Below are 24,320 nucleotides of genomic sequence, written 5' to 3' on the forward strand. Positions count from 1 at the left end.
TTAATTTTCATGGGAGTGATGAGTTTGAGGGTCAGATGGAGAGGAAAAAAAAAACCCCAACAAACAGGCTGATTCTCTGGAGCTTTACTCCGACTTTTCACACATTTATGTTAAGCAGTCAGGGTTTTCCAATACTTTTGGTAACACAAAGTGAAGGCGAAGAGAAATAGGAATGTCTTAGGAAACACCTTAAACCAGCGGCTAAAAAAGTATTCACCCTCCGTGAACTTTCCACTCTTTGCCACATTACATTTACAAATCTCATTGAATTTTATTTGATTGACTAACACGAAGTGAGTGTAAAGTGGAAGAATAGAATAGAAATTATGCCCTTTATTGTCCCACATAAGAATAAAACTCCATTCATCTGCAACCTCCCTGCTTTGTAGTTGAGAGGATGTGTTCAGGTGGCTGTCTAATGTTGGTTTACCACAATAGAATGTATGTAGCGCAAAACATTCAATTTTGGTTTCATCTGATGAGAATACCTTCTGCAACAGCATTGCTCCTTTGGACACATTTTGGTAACAATCAGATTTGTGGAGTTCGCTGTCAGCAGATCTTCCTACCTGAGCTGCAGATCTCTACAGCCAGTAAAATACTCAGCAGTGCCTGCTTGTGACGTGACAAAATGTTAAATGAAATGCAATCAACGTGCAAGAGGTACTTGTACTTGTAATATTTGCTCTGATGAATATCATTATGTTTACATCCCTGTCATTCTCAATCGTCTTAACAAGCATATAAAATAATGCATGCTGAAGTTTGCTGCTGGCAAGTTTTATGTAACATACACGGGCAAATTAATATTGCATCCGTTTCCATGCTGGGAATTAGCAAAAAACAGATGATGTAACCCCTTCAAAGCCGCTAATGGTGTTTGTGCCTGCAAAAGAAAAAAAAAAACCGCTTGAGTTATAAGCTATTTTCTGTAATGATTACAAGTTAATACATACATTTTAGTGATTTGGTTAGACTCACTTGATGCTAAAATAAATATAAATGTAATTGTGAAACCCAAGACATCCAGCTATGAGCTAAGAAATACATGTAATTTTAGATGTGCCCAGATTCGCTTGTTATTGTCTGTCATCACATTAACTGGCTAAATAAGCTAAATAGTTTATGTGTTTTAGTCACACTCACTGTGACATATAAAACACGTACCAGTGCACAGAGCCATATGCTTCCATTTTCTTCGCATTACTTCCATCAAAGCCTTCATACTCCTGATGTTCTGACGCTGTATTTTTGTACTTTTTTTTTGTTTTTTGACATTGACTTCTCTGTCCAAATTTGCCACACAAAGTTGCCTGAGCTTGAAGGCGCGTGTCGAAGAGTTGGCATTCTGTGAACCATCCAGCGCTTAGGAGAAAAAAAAAGCCCCTTTAAACTTGAGCTGGGGTAGAAAAATAGTTGCATAATCCGTTTTTCCAGTGCTATTTGCCAGGTATTCCAAGAGCTCAGATGGTGAGCACATTATGTAGTATTTTCAAGCCTGGATACAGATCAGTGCACAGGAAATTCACTTACAATACATATAGGTCAACACTCTGAAGTTAACCACTGTCTTCTGGGTGAGCACGCTGACGGTTCTTGTCTAATGTGGGTCAGCTGAGAGAGGTCAGGTCCCGAGTGAATATGCTTTTATTCTTGATTAAGTCCATCTGAGAAGGCATTGGGTTTTTGCTTTTTTTCTCTTTTAAAACAAGGAGAGATTAAAGTTGCGGTGGCTCCCGAGGCGGAGCAGGTTGTTCTCTCATCATTATCTCACAAGTTTGATCTCCAACTTCTCCAATCCACATGTCAAAGTGCCTTCAGCGAGAACACTGAGTCCACCGGCCTCTGATGGATCAGTGAGGAAAAGGAGCGTTTTACATAGGATAAAATGCTCAGCTGGATGGATGAAGCTTTCAATGTAAAGAGCTGTGAGTGGCCAATAGCACTATAACCTCCGTTTACATCGTTCTCCTTTTTGCCTCCTGCATTTGCTGCTATGGATAAGAACCATAATTCCTTTTCTCCTGGCCATCCAAGACTTTTAATGATCTATTATATTTCAGTGTTCTGGTGCAACAGTGGTGTCACTTAAAAACAGAACGGATAGAGAAGACAAGACTTTGAGTCTTCTCGTGTTTGGATGAAAACACTTTAATGTTTTGACTCACAGGAAGGTTCTTCATCCTCCGAAGTAATAGCAGTAGAGATTTTACTAGAAAAGTTCAGAATTGTGAACTCTTCACTGTCATCTCAAACAGAAACCAAACTAAACATCTGAGGCATAAACACTTAAAATACTGAGCAACAATCTTCTAGTCATGGTCACAAAATCACAAAATAGAACATGGACACGTATCACTGACTTCGACTATAAATCTGAAATAAAATTTCAACTTTAATCCTCTGATGGAATAGATTAAAAAAAAGCATTCCAATAAAACCTGCACTATTTCTGCACTCATTTGTAGGTATCCTTGTGTATGAGGCCATCTAGTCTTTGTGCAACTATGACACAAAGACTAGACATCTTTGTGTCATGAAAAAACCTGCGACTACAGGCGAGTTTTCACATTGACCTAAATTTGCAGCTTTATTTTTGAAAAATATCTTTATATCTTTTAAGCTTGTTGCTTTCATTGCATTTCCCCAACAGCAGACGCACACCTCCGCTTCAGAATGTTTTAGAAACGTGCGGGACCGTTTCTGACACAGAATATAAGATTAGCCTATAGCAGCGCTAATCTAATTTCATGCTATGTCGTTTAACCAGCTGCAGGCCAAAGATGCCGTTGTTTTGGGTCATGTATGTTACGCCCGTCACATGTGTAATTGCTTGACATTACACTGGCACTGAAAGTAAAGTGGGCGGTCTGTCTAGTCGACAAATATGCTGAAAAACGTCTGCTTCCCCAACTTGTCGGATTTTCCCCCTACGTTGTCATCAGGAGGCTTTAACCATTATCTTCAGGGAGCTGCCCTGCACACAAGGAAAAGAGGTCTCCTTGAGGAGCGTCTTTCATTCCAAAGTGATTTGACTGACAGAATAATTCCTGGGAAGTTGAGATAAATGCAGCAGCTTTATACTGCAGGGGGCATGCTGTGGCGGCGAGTTCACGCTTTGGAACGGAGGAACGTTCTGACACGAATAGTTTCCATACAATTCAAGCGTAACAAATTCACGCTCCCCGCTGAGAGCTTTGCAGAGAGGCTGGGGAAGCTCTGCTGCTGAAAGCTGCTCCTCACACCTTTTAGGTCCAATTCACATGAAAAAGCGTCCACGCATAACAGGAAAATTACTACCTTTTTTGTTTTGTTGATTCTGGAAACATACTTAAATCATTAGAGAAAAGGAGTAGGGTTTTATAACGATGAAGTGAACTCAAATGTTTCACATAAATCATCACCATATAGTCGAGGAGCCAAAACTGTTTCTGTGCTCCGCTACTTTATCTTGACATTTATCTCCCGTTTGTTTCTCATTAGCAGCTTTTCGAACATATGGTCGGGTGAGTTTTTAAAAATACCACAGAAGATTGAGTTTAGATAAGGAAAGGTCTAAAAATGAAAATAGATGCTTACAGTTACAGGTTTTTAGAGAGCAAAGAGTAAATTGTGGAGTGGAGAAAAGTAATCCATGAGTCTATTAGCAACAATTGTGTCTGTCCACATTTAAAGCCGGTGGTGAATAAGATGAGTCCATATCAGTGAGTGCAGAAATCATCATGCGACTGAAACGATGAAGCACTGTCACAAAACTGGCACTGTTATTAATGAAAAACTATCACATTAGCCTTATAATTTTAGTATTTTGTTGTACAAAAGCAAGACTGCAGCAGTGGGAAAGAAAACACTCACGCCCCCTGTGTTTACCGCTTCAGTGTCATTGAAGATTTTGTTTCCCTTTTCTGTGTTTTCTTGTAAGGCTAAAAATTAACTTTTGTTCCATTATTAATTATAATTGTAAAGTTTTGAAAAGTTTGCCCCCCTTCATTCTGACGATACCAAAGAAAAAAACTAATGCAACCGAATGTTTTCAGGAAGTCTCTCGTCAGTAAACACAGTCAGTCTGTGTGTAGTAAAAACTCAGTGTTTACAGCCGTTCTGTGATGGCAAAAGAGAGTTTTTGAGAACATACAAAAACCGTGTTGGACACATAAAACATGTTGAATAAGATGTTCAGGTGAGATGAGATCAAAAATCAAAATTAAATGTCACGGCTTACACTGAAAGCACCATATGTGGCCGAAAACCAAAACTGTAATTCATCCTCATTTCCCAAGGTGAAGCATGGTGGTGGCAGCATCATTCTTTGGGTCTGCTTTAGTTCAGCAGGAAAGAAAAATCCAGCAATAAACTTGTTAACAAATAAACAACCATAGCTGCAATCTAATGACTTAGATTTTCAAGTTTAACAATGGCCTAGTCAAAGGCCAAGCCTAAATCCAGTTAAAAATTAGTTGCAAGACTTGAAAACTGAGGTTAATAGATAGACTCTGATTAATCCAGCTGCAGTTGACCAATTTTGCAAAGAGGACCGGGCAAATATTTCTGTTTTTATATACACAGCTGATAGTGACGTACTGCAAGAGAGTTGGAACTGCAATTAAAATTAAAAGTGTATGAAAACATTTGCTAGGCACTGAATATTTAACACGATGATAACAAGAGTAATGGAAACTTGTATTCCACTTAAAAAGTTGTTGTTGAAGCTGCACATCTGAGAGAATGGCATGCAGACAGAGGCAGGTGCAGGTATGAGGAGGACGGCTGCAGCTGCTGCACACGCTCAGTGGAGAGGTCACTGCAGGTCACTGCAGAACAATAAACATCAGGATTTGTCTGAACTTGAGAAGATTCAGTGACTTTTGAGTGTAACTCATTGGACAGTTGACCCATAATTTAGTTTAGACTTAAAATGAATTATAAACCATAAATTAGGCTGCTGTTTGTAGCTTTTCTGATTTTCATTTTCATAAGAATTCATAAAATTAAACTCCGTAGATCCCACGAGTGGAAAGACTTTGGCAATCAAACAGAATCCGCGAACAAACAGAAATCCACTGCCAGGCCAATGCCTGGGTGTTGTTGTAATGATGCATAATGCACTTTTCATTCTTGTGTTATTCTACAGGCTTTAATATATGGTCTCTCTCGCTATCTCTTCAGACTTGCCTTAACTGAAGTGTTTCTATATTTTGACTCTTCACACTTTCACACTGTCTTTAGGAGGGAAGTCATTTTTTCCCCCTTCGGGGCGTGTGCGCTTCAAGCAGCCGTCTCTGAGCTCCATTAACAGCCGCGTTCAGAAGTGGCTGCATTTGTTCAGCAGCAGCAGCAGCCATTTATTTGACAGAGCCGAGGGCAGCTGGGAACGCCGCCGGATTCGTTACACAGAGTTTTGAAAATACTCCCCTGCGCCGCCTTTTGTTGGGACTTCTCGGGAAGACCCAACAAAAGCACAAGTGACAACACAGTGTGAAATGGGATTTAAAACCATGTGATTGTGAGTGCACAGCCTGTGAAGTAACGGGTCGAGGGCGCTCAGATAGAGTCTGGAACGTTTGAGGGTAAACCAGCGTAGCTTTTGTTCACTGTAAATCCGATTGTACTCTTTTATTTATTTATTTATTATTTATTTATTTATTTATTTAATTCCTGGGTTCTGCATGCAAGCTGCACTATCTTCCCGTTTGGTTTATTTCCTTTTAATCCGCCCTCATTATCGTTTTAGGAGCACAAACCGTTCCAGTCAGACCCTTTGCTTCAGCAGTGTTAATGTCATGAGTGAAGCATTGCTGAAGCATGGAGGGTTTTGAACTTCTAACCCTGGCAGTGTGAGTCTTCACCATGACTGATAAAGAAGAAATGCATTAACGACACTGTAGGCACTACAGTTCCTTTACATCGTTTGAGTCCAGAGATCAAGTGTACAACATGACCTCAAAAAAGGTTTTTTGACTTACAGTTTGAAAATAAGGGATATTTAAAATCTGTCACGGTTGCATTTTGTAGCCAAATAGTTACATTTTGGTCTCCTCTAATGAGAGCATGTTCTTCTTTGCTGTGTGGCTGGTGGAAAAGTGCAAACTGGAATTTGTTTTGCTTTTTTTGAACACTGATTTTCTTCTTGCCATTCCTCCGTAAAGACCAGATTTGTGAGACGAACGATTAAAGCAGACGGTCTTGTTAACAGATTCTCCCACCTGAGTTGTGGCTCTCAGCAGCTGCTCCAGAGTTGGCCGGTTTTCTGCGTTGCCACAGTTTTCTAAAGTTTGATGGTTTGAACAGCGCTTTCAGAGCTTTTCAAGGCCTGGAAGGATGTTTTTTAAAGTAACCATGCATGCTCTAATCTACTCCATGAATTTATCTCTCACCAGTCTGCTGTGTTCCTTGTTCTCAGATGTTCTCTAAGAAATCTTCTGACGCCTTCACAGAACATCAACACACATAGATGAAATTACATCTTGTTACTAATTATGTGATATTTGAAGGCAAATGTTTGCACTACGTTTTATCTAGAGCTGCCAGGGAGCTGAATGCAAATGTCCGCCACACGTTTCTGATTTCTGTTAGTAGGTTAAATATGAAAATCTTTGTCATTTTGCTTCCGCTTCACAGTAATGTCCTTCTTCTTTTTGGTCATGAAATTTGTGGGTGCGACAGAACAAAATGTGAATAAGTTCATATTTTTAACCCTCCTATAAGGTCACGTACCTTTAAGTTGTCTTCAAACCGGAAAATATTTGACTTAAATATTGAAAGCCTTCTGAAATCACAAGTCAGCTAACTGGCATATATGAATTTGTCCCTCTTCCTGCCGTAGGGGAAAATGCCAGGGCTCTTGTTAATGACCCCTCGCTCTGGCATATGTTGACCATTTTTTAAAGTATTTCTGAGGCTGTTTCCTGCCTTTCTGCTGAACGCTTCTTAATATACTATTTCCGTTCAGATTTCCTGGCAGCAGGCTCAGGATGTTCTGACATTCAAGAAGCTTTGAGTGTGTTATTAGTCAGGCTACCTGGCGCAGAGAGATAGCACTGAACTCCCTCAACCCTTTGAAACGCTGGGACCGCTCTCCCCACAAAGCGTCTCAGGGAGCCCAAGCGCCGATCGGAGGTCAGCCTCACTTTCATGGCTCGCGCATCGGCTGAACCTCTGCGTTGGTTCTAAATCAGTGTGGTTATTCTTAGAGTTTCTATGCATGCCAACCCCCCGACTCTCCTCCTCCTTTGAAGTGCGGACACATGCAGGGGAAAACGCCAGAAGGAAACCCATAGGAGCAGTAAAAGCTTCCAAAAGTGTCTCAAAGTTGTTAATGGGGAAAAGCTTTGTTTTCCCCTCGGTGCAAAAGATGTCAGAGTAACCTTCCATTTGTTCGGTTTTCAATTTGGGGGTTATTAATGTTTCATTGTTTTTATGCACACTGAAGTGAGTAGGTATGGAGGCTGTTGGATGCATTAGTTATGACTTTCTGGCTTCAGGGGAGGATTACCTCTCCTCACCTCTCACCTAAAGCAATCCACATTTCATACAGTCTTTATATTACTCTGAAGTAGATCTGATAGAGTGTGGGCGAATATTAAAGGAAGAGTTGGCAATTTAAAGAGAGATGTTAGGGGCTGATGAAAAATGCATATTTGCTTTTATGTCTTTTTAGTCAGTTTCAGTGTTGACCCTTTAGATTCAATTTATCACCAACTCAGCTGCAAAATACTAAAATTACCTTTCTTTAAATTGTGAAGGAAAATGTGCAACAGTATTGTAAAATCTGGATTGGGATGGATCTTTTCTGGACAATAGCAGAAAAATATGGCTTTTTATATATGGTGTTGGAAAATAATGATAGTAGAAAATATGATGCTATAATTGACAACATTCAAGTCGCAGCAACGTGATGATAGACCACGTGTGTTTACAGAGCATGTAAGTAGGATGACTGTACTAAAAAAGCAAATCTTATCACATCATTTTCTTGAGCGGCTTTCTTAGTATACATATGGGGAATTTCTCACGTGTCCAGCTCAGCTGTGTCAGAGTCCTCATGCAGCCTGTCCAAATGTACTCAGTGCTTTAAGTAAAGCAAAAGTTGTTGTAAAGTCTTCTGCTGATCAACATTTGTACACTCAGCCTTACTAAACCTGAGCTGATCTGCATTGTCAAAGCAAACGTCTTTTTGAGTGGAACGTTCCCCATCTATTCTCCTGCAACAATCCTGAATAGAAAAACCGCCACACTGTGCACTGCTTACGTGAAGCCCTTTCTTTCACAGGAGAATATTGCAAAAGAGTTTTTAACCTGCAGCAGTAAAACATTCACATTACGTGCTGCCTAATCAAAGCCCCAAGCAAAACAAATGTACGAAGAAACCAAATTAAAGTCGGTGATGCTCCGTGTTCCTTAAAAACAAGTCATACTTTATTCATTATTACAATTTCACAACAATACATACAAGTAAAAATTCATGTTACTGGGTGGAAATAAATACCATGAAGGTGCAGGAAGCAAAACTAAACTTTAAAGATTTTTATCTAGTGGCTGAGTTTGGATGCAAAATTAATATCAATAATATAATAGATACGTGGACTATTTAGGTAACTAAATATTTACTACCTTTACCTTTACAGCGCACAGTCAATACATGTTAAAACAGAAGTTAAAACAGCAACCACCGCATGGTTTGATAATTGGTGGTCCACTTTAACCCTCATCTATGCTGGGAACTTTTATGATATCATAAAAGTAAAGAATACATGTAGATAACAGACTGAAAGGACCTTAGACACAAGGCGTGAAGCTTAAAGCACAGCTTCAAATACTGAGGAAAACCTTTTAGCACTATGCGATACAAACTCCCCTTTGGCAATGAATATCAGAAGATCTCATAGCACAAAACCTTGTAACACCCCTGTGGTGGTTTTACTCCTCATTCTCAGACCTCCAAACTGGTTCTGTGAAAGTTCCTGTGCTAATGTCAGCTGCTCAGATTAGCTTTACTGCAACTAAAAAGAAAGCTGTGAAAAAGACTTAAAAGCAGGCAGAAAGACGGGAATTGTACTGAACAAATGTCTAAAAGCTCAAACAAAATGTAATCACACAACATGAGTTTTCAAACAGATTTTATTTGACGAGATTTGATCACAGGTAACTAAAGAATGGAATAGAAAGATAGAAGGAAAAAGTTCCTGTCTTTTTTTGAGCTGATATTTTTTGTCCTCAGTGAATAAAATCTGTCTATAAGCCGTCTTCAGGATTGCAGTCAAATGTGGTACGTATGCCGTGCCAGCAGGTGGCGATCACCTCTACACTAACAACACCAAAACCGAAAAAAACCCCACAATAACCTTAGCAGGGTCAGGCATTCCTAAGCTAAATATGCTCCCTCAGCCTGTTTGGCCTGTTTTTAACTTCTTGCAGCTCACACGCATTTAGCATTTATTAAAAATAGAGTCAGGACAAAGTGAGACGGATGTCGTGTGGGACGGAGAAACATTAAAAAGGTAATACACGTGCAAAATAGGCAACCAGGTCAAAGTTTTGAATTCTCTCCTGAGGTCCTTTCATCAGGACAACAAAAAACAAAATCTGTTTTCCTCACGGGGAAAACTCAGTTTGCATGTTTACAGCAGCTGGAAATGTTGAAGAAAAGTGTTTTACTCAATATCTGTGGTAGAGTGGAGAGCACCTAACTATAACATCTGATGTTATAGTTACCAGATGGCTCTGGTAATCACTAATTAATTAGTAATCATGACTAGGCGAGACGTGGAAGTAAAGCAAAGAACAGACTTTCACACGGTGATGGTTTTGACTGGCTGAAAAAGGGTCAGCACAACTAAAATCAGTCCAGTAAACAAAATCAAATAAAATCCAGAGATGAGACTCCACTGAGTTTTTGCGTGAAACAGATGTACAGTATATCTGGTTTACAGTCAGAGGCTAGAGTTGTAGCTTGAGGGCATAAAATGCTCTGAAGTTTGATAAAATCTCCCTGAACTTAGAAGCCACCATCCAGTCATCCGTCGTCCGAACCCGGTTATCCTTGCAGCGGTGAGGGCGGGGAGCTGGTCCCTATCTCCAGCGGTCATTGGGCCGGAGGGCAGGGTACACCCTGGACAAATCAACAGTCCATCAACAACACAGAGCAACCAACTGTGCACACACACACGCACACATAAGAGCAATTTCAAGAGATCAACCTAACATGAGAAAATAGGAGAATACCCAAGCTCTTTGGAGAAAGAAACCACTTTGGGATTGGACTGCATTGCTGCTTGGGAACAGTGATACCAACTGCATCACAATACTGCCCTGGATCCCACCAGGAGACCTGATGCTGATTCCTTTAAAGGGCGTTTTACGTTTTGATCCATTTGTGTGATTTGTTGATTTGTCAGAATTTGCTGCTTGAACGCACCACGTTTCTGCTGCGAGCCTCTGAAAGAGGCTTCCTGTGAGGCTGTGACTCAGATGAACATTTCCCCTTTGTCTGGCGGTGGGATTGCTTTTTATGTTTGTCTGAAAACAAGCACAGGGACTGCAGGAGGCTATCATGCTTCCTGTGCATAAAACAGCTTGCAAAAAAAAACACCACATCGAGCCCCCAGAGTGTCTGTGTGAAGAATAATTTTTTGTTTTTGTTTTTTTGGGAAAAGCTTCCCTGAAAATATCACATTTTTGTTGAAATCGAAAACAAAAATTTTATTTTGAGTCATAAACTTAAGCAAAAATATAGAATAAACTAAATCTGGTCATTTTTTTGAGTGCTTGCTACAAAGAATATTATACAGTATTGCTCCTCTGCTTTTTATCAGCATAACATTGGGAGTCTAACAACATGATATCAGCTTTCATCATTTAATCAAGAGATCTGCTTAGTAACCAGCCTGCATTCAGCTGCTTTACAGATGAGCCGTCATAGCTTGTTAGCTCCACTTTTAAAATGGCATTACCTGAATAAGAGTGATGCACCTCTCATAGGAACTCAATTATATGATGTAAAACCAGAGTTTAGTAACCATTTCCAGGCTGAACTGTGCATTTAGCAGTGTATTTAATGACGTGATCGTGTGCTGCTCCAGCAGATTACCCCGGCTTTTGTCACGGATCCCAAGATCATTTTAATGACAGAGAAGGATCAGAATCAATTACTGGATTTTGTTTGCTTTTGGATTCAGCCTAGTAATAAATAATTTGGACCATTTAACATGAGCAGAATAAACATGTCCATTATGTGCGTATCTCTATATTGTAGAGCAGTTCTTCCTCTTGCTGTAAATGTATTATGAAGGCCATTTGGTTTTGAACGTGGGTGCTGGCGTGCGTGGGTGTGTGTGTGTGTGTGTGTTGGGGGTCAGTAGGGAGTGAGGCTCCTTGTAATCCAGTAATCAAACCAGCTGCCACCGAACCCAACCCCCCACTTTTGTACTCCTGTTATTTCTCCCATCCTCCCTCCATTTCTTCCTCCTGTTTCAGTGATTCTGACCACTGGTTTTATTTGTATGTCCGTCTTCGTTTTGACAATCTTGCTTATTTTTTATCTCTCCTTTCCTGCCTTTGTTTGCACAGTTTCAGTCCACAGTAATTGACAAAAAAAATCCAAACAAGTATTTGGTTCTTTATTCTTCATATTTTGACAGGTGTGTCTTCTATTACTTTTTAAAACCAATCTTTTTTTTCCGCTCCTTCACCATTGCGTGCTTTTCCTCTTCCTGGGTTTTTAATAAACCTCCTTTGCCGTCCTTCATCCTCTGCTGCCTCTCTGTCCTCCTGATCCTCTGTGTCCCTCTTTCCCTCTGCCCCTCACCCTCCATCAATTTCTGCCATGCTCCTCTCTTTCCTTCATCACAGTATTATGTTTTCCTGCTTCAGGGCCTTTTTTATATATTGCTGCCTTACTCATTCAGTCAAGATTTACTGTTTTTTATTTGTTTGACTTTAACACCAAGTCACTACCGCACTGTTAGAAATTGCCTCCTCCAGTTGGTGCAGCCCCTTTGTCACAATGGATTGCTATATGGACACACAGAGCAGCAGTCTATTGTGTATCCTGTATTGACGATGAAACACAGGTTGTGGATGAAATAGCTGTTGGTCAATAATGAACTGTTTTTAACTAAAGGAGCACGACTGGTGTTGGAAGTAAGGAGAAATAATTGTTTTGTGCATCTTTGTGACTTATTAAAACTTCCGTGGAGTGCAACAATATTTAATACAGTATATTTATGCTCTGATATGAAATTAATGAATTTCATGTTTACATCGATGGTTCTGGAATTGTCCATTTTCTTAAATGCTCAATGGATTCCTATTCACACGAATGATAACTGCACTAGCAGTGATGTCTCAAGCTATCATTAATAATCAGAAACATGTTGAGACATTGCATGAGGCCAAAGGTTGGAAGTTTCCTACTCTGTGTGCTTCATGGATGATTTTATTGTAACCCTGGAAGTAAAACTAACAGGGCAGAAATGTTTCATCACATGACAGATGGGATAGTTCAGAAGGATATTTTTCTCCTAATGTACTATTCTTGACCAAAATCTGCTTTCAAAATATGGAGAGCTGCCCATTTACTTCTCCAAAAGCAGTCACTGTTTTTGATTTTTAAAAATAATATATGACCCATAAATGCAACTTGTCTCAAAGTTTTTCTTACTCGAATAAACGGATTCAAGAAGATTAAGTATAAACTTGCTCTGGTAAAAACAGATGCAAAAAGTAAATCACATTTGATTTATCTTGACAGTTTAATTAAAATAGGCTTGAGGAGGGTTTTGTGGCTGATGTAGTTCTTTAATACAGCAGCCATTACCAGAATATTTAATTTGCTGGCAGCATCTCTTGCCATGAATGCATGTATCTGTAATTTATGGTCATATACAAGTGAAGTACGCAGTGAGCAATTGTTTCATTGTATTACCTTCACTGCATATTTCATCTCCATCTCTGTTGCTCTTTTATTTCTCTGTCTCTTTTTTCCTTTCTCATTTCTGTCCTGGATTAGGTCACACAAAACACACAGGAGGGTTTTTAGACCACATTAGTAAATGTAATTTAGCTGCAGCTATTATTTCATGTGATATTCATCACTTTAGATGTTGCTCAAATCTATTTACTCAACTACATTCAAAACCACAATTTATTACTGTCAGGATCTGTGTTTTTTCTGTGTTTATTTAGAGTTTTCTGTGTCCTTAGTCTCTTCGTTGTCCTGTCCTCCCCTTGATTGTTCCCAGGTGTGTCTCGTTTCTGTGATTACCCTCCCGTGTATTTAAATCCACCTGTGTTCCTTGTTCCTCGTCGGGTCCTCGTCAATGTTTAGTCTCCTCGTGTTCAGTTTGTGTTACTCCTGCTCGTTGTTTGGACTTAGTTATTTTCATTAAAAAACATCATAATTCATCATTCCTGGGTCCGCTGCCTCTGCCTCACCACTTCACCACACCACTTCATGACAATTACAACTTTAACTGCTTAATGTGTTTGGGATTTTTTGCAAAACTAAACAAAAACAGAGGCAATTGTTCCACCAATCTGAGGAACAAGTTGATTAAAATAAGAACTGTCCATACGTTAGAAAGACTGGAATTATGACAAAAGAAGAAAAAAAACGACTTTTGTTCATTGTTATTTAATTCCAGTATGTGTATCTCTGTGTACATATTTTTAATCTTATTTTATGTTTCTTAGCGATGCTTGTATCTACTTGTTATATTTAAGTGATATATGTTTTATTATCTTTATTAAACAGCATTTTGGTCTAAGCTGCATGTTTTAAAATATGCCACTAACCGACAGGCGCACTGAAAAAAAACAAAACAAAAAAAAAAACAGGTTTGGATTTACACCAACAATCTTCCCCTCTCGACTCTTTCCTAACTTTTCAGATGGCGTCCACAGCATCTCAGCCCAGTGTGTCCTGCGTGTCCTCATCATCACAGAGGACATGCTGGGAAGCAGCGTCACCGTCCGGCTCCAGAACATGTCCCAGGAGCACTTCCTCTCCCCGCTGCTGGGCAACTTCCTGGAGGGTGTGTCCGCGGTTCTCTCTGTGCCCGTCGAGGACGTTTTCATCTTCAACATCCAGCCGGACTCGGACGCGACACCGGGACGCATCCTGAACGTCAGCTTCTCTGCCGCGTTGCCGGGCGGCCATTTCTTCCCCTCCGAGACGCTGGAGGAGCAGCTGTATTTGAACAGGCCCAGGCTGACGTCGCTGACGCAGATGGAGGTTTGTTTACATTAAGACACAACACAGAGATGCTCGTGCACAGCCAATCAGGCAAGTAGCTGCTTCACTTAGTCCTGTGTCCTTATTCAACTCGAAATGCCATTGTGCAGCCATTTGTAAAGTTTACTGAACAACAGATTTATATTTTTATTTTGAACAATGCTTAGTGTCTTACTTGATCATGATTTTAAGAAAAATGTTTACAACAAAATAAAGCTTATTTCAAAAGGGAAAAGGTTGATAAAAGTTTATTACTAACCATATATTCTTTACCAATTTCGTAGCTATTTTTAGATTCCCAAATATACATTTAAAGGAGACAATTATGCCCTTTTGTAAAGGTTGACATTCTTTCTTTAGGTATTAGTGAAATGTCTGACTTTCAAAATACATAGAACCTGATAAGCAGAAACTTTACCAATCAAAACAATACAAATATGGATAAAATACCCAGCTTCACCTCAATAAAAAAAAGAACCAAAAAGTTAAGGGATTTCAGTAATTAAGTTCAAAATGTGAACCCCTTACATGTAGAATTGCACATTTATGTGTTTATTTCTGTTCATTATATTGATTATGGCTTACAAAAAATCAGAATTTTACATTACACCAATAAAAAATATATTTTCAATACAGAAATGCAAGGAAACTGTTGATCTAACAGCTGCCCAGCAGACAGCCATTGCCATTATCCACAAGGAGGGAACGCCACAAACGTTCATTACTGAAAAAGCTCACTTAGAGGGATCATCTTACCTGGTTAAGGGAGACAGAAGTACTGTTTTCAGGAGAAGGTGAAGTGAACATTTCATTTGGAAGTTAAGGGTCAAGAATCTGGAGGTAGAATGGAGAGACACATCATCCAAGTTTCTTGTTCATCCAGTCTAAAGTTAGCACAGCTCTTTACCAGGAAGTCATAGAGCACTTAATGCTTTCATGTGCTGACACACTTTAATGGAGATGATCATTTATCGAGATGAATGCATGTTTGTTAAATCACCTAACTCAAATAGTTCAGATTTCTCTTGACTTACCAAAAGTGATCTCAGGAACTGACAGTAACACGAGCCAGATGCTAATCACACAGCAGCCATATGGCTTCACGCAAGACTACACAAATATCACCACCATATGTTACCATGCATGAAATCCACATACCTGCACACAACACTGGGCATCTGTTGTCTACATGTGTACACAGCCCTGAGCAATTCTGTGCACACAGAACCAGAAACAAACACACAAAAAAACACACATATCTGAACATGTGAACGTGTGAAATCTGCAGGGTAGAGCATTTCTAAAATGAATGCCCAGAGATGCATTGTGAATTGTCTATGGCTGCCATTTCATGGGTATGAAGGCAACACTGAAGAACTTTGATTTTAAGAATTCAAGTTGAGTTTTTATTTCATTTAACAGATCTGATAGGGGAAAAATGGGCAGAGTTTGGAAACTAACTGATCTTACACAGTTTGGTGACAAACTACTTAAAGGTTTCCTCATACTGTTGACGTCCTGGCATAATATTTCTAATATGTAGTGAAAGCAATTTTATGGAAAAGTACTGATGCCATCCATCTTAATCTAATACTTTTGATTTTAGGAAATAATTTAAAAAGAATAAATCATTTTTACAATTTAAAAGTGTACATCAAAAACAAAGCAATATGGCAATTTAATGTGCGTAAGTGGAGACTTCAGATTCAAACCTAACTATCAACGAGTAATGGCTCTCCAGGAAGAGCAAATCTGTCCTTAGTTACTGTCTTTCATGTGCGAATGCACATGAAAGACAGGAAGGGATCACAGATTTGCAGAAAACAGGACAGGCAGAGGACACTATCAAAAGTATCTCAGGATAGAGACATTTTGAGGGAATAAACAGAGGTTTTTCAAGGACAGAAAGAACAGAAACATTCAACATAAATGGCCAACATCAGGATTAAAAAAACAAGTGGCAGTGAAAATTTCTCAATGACATGTGGCGCGTTATTTCATACAAACACAGTGATGATGAAGAATTGCAAACACTCATCCTCACCAGTTATAACACAGCAGCAGGTACAGTTCCAGCTGAGGATCCAGAGTCTGGATTATGTACTAAGTAGCTGTGGCAGATTTAGACTAATCAAATTAATTGGAAGATTTATTTTGGCAGGATAAAATGGTTTTAATTGATAAACTTTTAGAAAACATTAGAAATACATGGAAAGTTGATGAGCCAGACTCTGAGATCCGTCCGTCCGTCCGTCCGTCCGAGAGTCCATTTACCTTTCCATTGATACATCATGTACATTGTTGCTTACAGAAAGTACTGAGTGGTGATTGGGGTTCTGGCTGAAGGTTTTGGTTTGTAATGGAACATGCTTTATTTTATTGATTCATCTTCACAAGGGAGGAGTTTAAATTTTTCCATCACTGCTTTTTATGACTCATAGGAATATCCATTAAAAGAGCCATTAAAGTTTCCATCTAAACTCAGCTCCCCGTTTATGCAAAGCTGGCTGAAGTCTGAGCTAGATGGAGGCGGGCTGATTCTGGTTTAATTGTAAAGTTAAGATAACAACTGAAAAGTTGAAAGAGACAACATGAACTGTGCAGAGGCCTAATCCCGGTGGAGGTGAATATCTACAGCGACGTAGCTAAAAGAGACAAGTTGGCATGAAAACCAGGGAGCAGATAGAGCAGAGGTGGGTGATTAGAAATGAAGGAGAGGTGAAAACCAGCAGAACAAAGATAAAGGGAATCAAAATGACTCAAATTATATTAAAAAACTAAGCCAAAAAGTAATTCTTGGTTAAGTGCAAAGAAGTAACATAATTCTTTTAAGAGTGGTACAATGTGGAGCCATTTAATAGCACCACATTGTGCTATTAAATGGCTCTGTGAAGTAACTACGTTATATTTAGCTGTTATGAAAAAAAAAAAAAACAACTTAAATACTAAGCAATGAAGTACAATGGTCTGTGATTGGGATTGTTCTCCACAAGTACCTTTCTCTTTCCTCTCTCCTCTTCCATTGTTCAAGGTTCTCCCATTCGATGACAACGTGTGTTTGCGAGAGCCCTGCCAGAACTACATGAAGTGCATCTCAGTTCTGCGCTTCAATAGTTCTGCGCCCTTCATCTCGTCGCCTTCCATCTTGTTCCGCCCGATCCATCCCATTGCCGGCCTGCGGTGCCGGTGCCCGGTGGGCTTCACGGGCGATTACTGCGAGACGGAGATCAACCTGTGCTACTCCAACCCCTGCCTGAACGGAGGAGTGTGTGCCCGCAGAGAAGGAGGCTACACCTGCATCTGCCGTGAAGACTATACCGGTGAGTGGGATGGAGAGAGTCCTGGATGAAGGCAAAGAAAGAGATGCAGGCACAGTTTGATCTGTGGAATAGAAAACTCAAATGTGAGCAATTTCAGATTTCTCTTCTGAAACGGAACCATTATAACTGTCCATGTAGTTGGTTCTGACTGCTCTGGTTGGCATATTCTGGCCGTACAGCCTCCGATTTTCCATGCACTTCCAACATACATGGTTTATATTAATTGCTCTTTCCTGTGCAACTGCTACAATGAAACATCGGACTCTGTAAAGAATGTGTGAACTTGGCTGTAAACTGGACCTTCATTGGGTTGCAGCGGTAGTGGAAAACATGACTCAATGCATATAAACATTGAAGGTCATTGTAACCAGAACCATTAGACTTTTTAACACACAAATTGGCAGATTTGTTAAGGGAATAATTAATAACTAATTAATTGCATTTTAGCTGTGTTGCCATATTTAGCATGTTTAGTTCCAGTGAACTTTTTTTACAGACCATCATGTGTATGAATGCCGTAATATAATTTTGGCCTTTTAGTGATTCATTTTAATTATTTATTTATTGAGCGTGGCCTACAACAGAGACTAAGAAGGAAGCCAAAGTTTAAGTAATGAATACGTTAAAGCATAACAAATTTGCATCTGTCTATTAAAGAGTCAAAGATTCAGCTCCACTGTGAAGCATGGGGGTGGCAGTAGCATTCTGAGGGTCTGTTTTGCACTCCAGGAATATTAACAGGATCTTTGTAATGGCAACAAAAATGTTGTTGCTTCTTTGCAACGAGCATTTAGCTCAAAAATCATTTTGGTTGTTTGTGGGTGTTTCAGCACAGTGTTTAGCTCTGTGTGAATGAAAAAAAAATTTCACAATCAAACTTTTGCAACTAATTTTATATATTTTTTTCTTTAATTCTATTAACTGTTTTTTTTTTCAACCCAAAACCCAAGATACATTTTCAATGTATTCTTTCTCAATATGCCAACCCTGACATAAATGTTTGAAAACTTGAAGGCATTTGAATTACTTAATTTAGTAATTAAAAAAAAACATGTTTTATTACAAATACAGGAAATATATCATGATGAATTTGTTCATAGACATTAGCGGTAGGAACAAACCAATGTTTGCTTCCACATTATTAATTTAGAAGCTGAAGACACATTGAAAATAAAGAGCAGCGAGTGCATCCGTATGTTTTTGTTTTAAGTCTTTAAGTGCGCTCTGGTAAAGTAACACAGACTGTCAGTGAGTCTTTGTTCTTGTCCCACACTGACTTCCTTTTTGATCGACTCCGTTGTCTCTCTTTTGTCATGTTGAGACGAACAACATGAAAACACACACACACACACTCACACTCACCCCGCCTCACGGGAGCCTTTCCTCCTCCCGAACTACCTGTTACTTCGTCTGTAACACACAGGCATTCACACACACAAACACACCCAGAGAGGCAGTTGCTATTTTTTAATTCGTCATCTTCTCGCCTGCTATAACCCAGACACAAAAGCTGTTGCATCTTTCTTACCTTGCCCAATAGACCAAACTCTTTTCAGACATCATCCCTCTTCTCTGTCCCTTTATATTGCCTCAGCCATTGACTTGATATAAAAGAGTATGGAGACTAGGTTGTGTGCGACTATATCCGAGTCTGGGGGATATTTTACATTTCCTTTTATTTCGCGTCAAAAGAGAGCTGGAAGAAGGAAGCGGCACTTCTCTTTCATGAGCGAGACAGAACGTTTTCCAGTCCTCCCACTGAGACGGAGGGGAAGAGATGAGCAGAGAGATAAGAAATGAGGAGAGCAGAAAGAGAAGTGTTGTGACAAAGTGAAAGAGAGATGAAGGAGCCCAGGAAAGCTTACAGAATGGAGAGAAATCTGAGAAGTAGAGCTGACGGGAACATGAGGGAGAAGAAGTAATAAAATCTTTATTAGGGAGAAATAGAAAAGCGGTGGAGATCATTTTAGATAATCGGATTTAGGAGAGAAAAGTTATTTGGTGGGTAAGAAATGCGGTAAAAAGTTTGGTCTGTGGATTCCCAGCTGTGTGGGCGGATCCCACCAAAACATTACCAGAGAGGATCCAGATTTCCAGACATATCTGGACCGGTGATGTGAGTTCAGTTAAAATAAGAAATGAGACGGGCAGCGACTTAAAAACGATGTGTCACGAAGAGATGTGGAAATGTTTTAAAGTAGTACATTTTATGTTAGTGAATGAAAGTAATTTGATGGAAGTTGGAGCTTGGAGCTGGGATTGACGTCATGGTTGTGTAATTAGTCGGAGAACCAGTGGGATCTTCTAGTTAATGCTCAGAAACCAAGATAAATGCAATTAGCAATACAATTCATGTTTAACTTTTATGTCTATTCAATGCATTGAAACGCTACAAGACCAAGGTCACAATTTTTGTTTCACTGTGGCTCATTGGAGATGGAAGTGACATGGCACAACATGTCACTTCCTACTGCAAGTAAAAAACTTTTTAACTTTTGGACGTTTCCCAAATCATAAACTATGATTTGTTAATTATTTAAAAAAAAAAAAGATTTAAGTCTAATAAATGAAGACAAAGGGGATAAAAATAATTTCAAAATAAATAGATAAAGATAAAAAGAAAATTCTGGGTGTCACAAAGAAAATGTTTTACAATAACTTAACAAGAAAAATTTGAGAAATAATGGAGTCAGCTTGAAAGGAGAGGGTTGAGTATGACAAAGGCTTTAGTTGTGGATGGAGGGAGACGGATGAACTGAGTGAGAATAATAAAGAGGTAAAGCTTCCGGGGGAAATGGATGAAGAGAGGTGAGCGAGAACAAGGGAAATCAGCCCGGTCTGTTGTTGTTGAGCTCTTTCTGCGTAGGTGTCGGGAGTTGTAGCGTCTCCTCACCGCCCCGGGGCGAACAGAAGGAAAAAAAAGAGGGATGACGAGGAATAGTCAGGGACGAATTGATTCTGCAACTCCTAGAAATCTCCAGACATCTACTAACCTTGTTTGCTTTGTATTTCATTTGGTTTTCCGTCCAGCCCCGCCGTTACCCCTTTCCCCCTTAGCCTTTCTTTGTGGCTTTGATTCGGTTTTTCCCTGAAACTCTATGGATCGCTCTCACAGGCAGGAGCTCAGCTTGCCCGGGGTTTTCATCAACACTGGAAACCTTGGTTTTCCACAGAGGGAGTCATATCTTTACCTTTATTTTTTCAATCAGAAACAGAAGTCTGCATCAGATCTGAGTCAGGTTTGATGCGTGAACAACTGCGCTGATGTCCCTTTGCAGCACACAAGCTCTGAAAAGAGATTAGTGTAGTGCCTACACATAACCTAACTTCAAAGAAAATCGAAATATTATTTTTTTTCTCATCTGCCCGTCATGGCGGTGACGTTTTAAATTTGATGAGAACCCAAATGCAGAAACCAAGGGACTGGAAACAGCAGGGAACAAGTCTAAGGAACTGAGGAGATTAGACTAGTGACAGCATAGAAATATAGAATAACAGTGATAATCAACTTTCACACAAAAATAACTCAAAAACACAATGCACAAGATACAGAAGTCAGACAAAAACTAATCAGGGTGACGAACAAAACACAATCAGCCTTAACTTAGTCAGAATTTAACTCTTTAAAAGAGAGGTTTCCTACTTTCCTACTGCAGTAAATCGCTGTGAAAAGCCCATGGATGTCTTGGTGTTGCATTACAGCTTTAACTCGGTGTTGTATTAGAGCTTTAACTCGGTGTTGTATTAGAGCTTTAACTCGGTGTTGTATTAGAGCTTTAACTCGGTGTTGTATTAGAGCTTTAACTCGGTGTTGTATTAGAGCTTTAACTCGGTGTTGTATTAGAGCTTTAACTTGGTGTTGTGTTAGAGCTTTAACTCGGTGTTGTATTAGAGCTTTAACTACTTTCAGGTCTTTTCACTGTGGTCACTTATACATGCATATTGTTGGGGAATAATGCATCCTTTTTCAAGCATTTTTAATTTTCTTCTTTCTTCTTCTTCAGCTATTTGTGCCAAGCTCAAATAAAGATACCACCATTTCTATGAAGGCAACAAAAACCCAAATGGGTAATAAAATATAGATTTCCTATGTGAGATTTCACATAATGCAAGACTTTGCTTTTTTGAGACAAAAGCATTAAACTGTTCATCAGGGATTAGTAGAAACAATACAGGATGAGGGATTTTTGATAGATTTTGACATTCTGAAACAAGTCACATTTGAAATGCAAGTGGGTTAAACCGAGCCTTTAAGGAAGTATTCGGAAGGTAAACGGTGAGAATGATGATTGTCTTCAAACCTGTCAGTAGTGGCAAATCTGTTTCATTTTCTGTTTATGTTCCCATCTGTTTGGTTAAGTTTTAGGGTCCTCACTGATAAAATGACTTAATTCTGTGTTATGTGATTTACCAATACAGTGGCAATGCAGGCACCCTAAACTCATTCTACTTAACTCGTCTAAGCAACTCAGCTTTTTCTGGCAGCGGTTCTGTAGGAGACATTGCCGGGACTTGAGCATCAGTATCTTATGTAATATCACCGTAGTGACAGTGTATGCATGGAAACATGTTTTTGAAATAAATGTTATTTTGGTTTTAAATGTCAAAATAAAGATAAAACCTGACAAAATCATGTTCTACGTTATGCCAAACTAGGTCAAAATGAGCTCAACTGATTTTACAGAAAAGTCTAGTGTTATAAGGAAACAAATGAGAAATACACTCACTGACTGAGTCTTTGGAAAAGAAAAATAAATCAGCTCTTACGCGCCTGCAAATTTCTCGCGACCTGACATCTGCCTCCTTAAATAATTAATCTAAACTGAGAATGAAACAGCTGCTGTGGTGTTTTATATTAGTGAGTCCAAACCTCAGAGGATGTCTGCTGGCCAAAGAGCAAAACTGGTTGAAAAGTTGGTTTCTAATCTTCCACTTACTCAAATGTACGTTCATGACCACCAGATACGCTTCCTGTACAATCAAAATGTGCTTGTCAAATATAAAGATATTAAACATAAGGGCTATTGTTGATGTTGATACAGGTTTAGGGTTTGGTATTGGAGCATAAGTTTGGTTTGAATTACAAAAATATTAGTTTCACTAAAAAATTAACACTCTGTGTTGGGAGTCTAGTCTGCATGTACAGTACCTGCCAAAAGTGGAGAATAACCTCTCGTGATAAACCATGTCTGAATAAAACTAAAGTTCTGGCTGCTATCAGGCAGACACATCGTCCTGTTCAGGTTCTGCTCAGCCAATCTTGCAAAATGTTTCCCATCTCCTATAACTTCTAGTAAGTACCGTGTAAGAGCAGCAGTGAAGAGAAGCAGCTGAAAAATCTCAGTTTTGTAAAATTGTAACCTGTAAACCCTGTAATAATGTGGCTGTCAGAGCAGGGGGTTTTTTTATATATTTTTTTTATTTTTTACAGCCTATGCCACACCACTCAAACATTGTAACTCCCAAAAAAATCCACTTCAAGCTAATCCTACACAAGGGAAGCTAAAGGACTGACGTAAAATTCAAAAAGCAGCTGCAATCAAACACCATCTTCAGATAACAATTGGTGGCGACCACTAATTATAACGGGTAAATGTGTAGGAGGACCATTTGTAGAAAACTGTTTTAATTTAATTTATAATGGCACTATCTGCTGAGATCAGCCAATATGTTTTACAGAAAAAAGCCCAAACATCACTAAAACAGTACATTTCCCGAATAACACCCACAGTGGAGCTTTTTGTTTTCAATTTGGCATGATCTGTGTTATGTTCTTATCCTTCAGCTTTGGGTTGTTTCTTCCCTGCAAGCCAACTTTACAATTGCTTCATATTCACCAGAGGCACACAAAAAAAGTATTCTTAATAGAAGAGCTGTATGAGGAGAAGTCCTCCCTCTTTACTCACATTTCCTGCACGGAGAATCGATAGTGAAAGTAAAAGTGCTCACTCCATCATTTTCTGTGTTGCCAATAAGTAACATCCATTTGAGTTATATTTCCATTAGAAAGTGTTTCTTCTTGTTAACAACAAGGGCTTCTTTTTAGTTTCAGCGTTGTGCTCTGGTGGTCCAGATGGCACATAGTGCCTTTTTATTTTAGAGACAGTGCCTTCAAAAGCTCTTTTTGTGTTAGACGAGTTATCTGGCTCCAAAATCTAATGATATTTCCGCTTTAAAAAATTTCTCTTGTTACTTTCCATCCATCAGTCTTTCCATAAACTGTTCTGTATTATGGGAAAATCCTACTGGTGGCGTTTTAGGACATCCTGTAAATATGTGACAAGTTTCTATATTTAATTGATTTATTGATTTTTGCCTTGAGTGGTAGTTTTAGTGAATCCTACTGGCTCATAGCGCCAAACTCTCATCATACCTTGTGATAAATGAGGTTAACTTATGAAAATGTAGAAAACAAGAAAAAATTTTTCTTTTATTTATAACAGAAGTAGCTTTTACCTACATAGAAATTATTCCTTAGAAATAAAAATGCATATTCTGCATCTCTGACATAAACAGCAGCACACCATTTATTAGCTCTGAAAGTAGTCAGTGGTTTCAGGAAGTTCCCAGTAGACAGCGAACCTTACAGGTGTAGATAAAAGCCGACAGAAAGGGCAGGTATGTGATTACACTCGCTGTAACACAGGGGCAACGCCTCGCAGAGCTGAACGATACAAAGAAAAGATTCATGAGATGCAAGGGAGACGCAAGTCAGAGAGACGGAAGTCAGAGAGACGGAAGCGAGGATCCGCACTAAATTAGTTTGTGAG

The 24,320-nt window shown here is 39.2% G+C and overlaps 1 protein-coding gene across 1 annotated transcript in view; it reads left to right on the forward strand.

Moving 5' to 3' along the window:
• celsr3 (cadherin, EGF LAG seven-pass G-type receptor 3) overlaps positions 1-24,320 on the forward strand; it is a 120,900-nt gene that overhangs the window by 10,833 nt on the left and 85,747 nt on the right. The window contains 2 exon segments of the mRNA XM_032565568.1: positions 13,887-14,230; positions 17,262-17,550. Of these exon segments, the coding sequence (XP_032421459.1) occupies positions 13,887-14,230; positions 17,262-17,550 (633 nt within the window).

The sequence above is a fragment of the Xiphophorus hellerii genome, chromosome 1, assembly GCF_003331165.1.
Source record: "Xiphophorus hellerii strain 12219 chromosome 1, Xiphophorus_hellerii-4.1, whole genome shotgun sequence".
Taxonomy (NCBI): domain Eukaryota; kingdom Metazoa; phylum Chordata; class Actinopteri; order Cyprinodontiformes; family Poeciliidae; genus Xiphophorus; species Xiphophorus hellerii.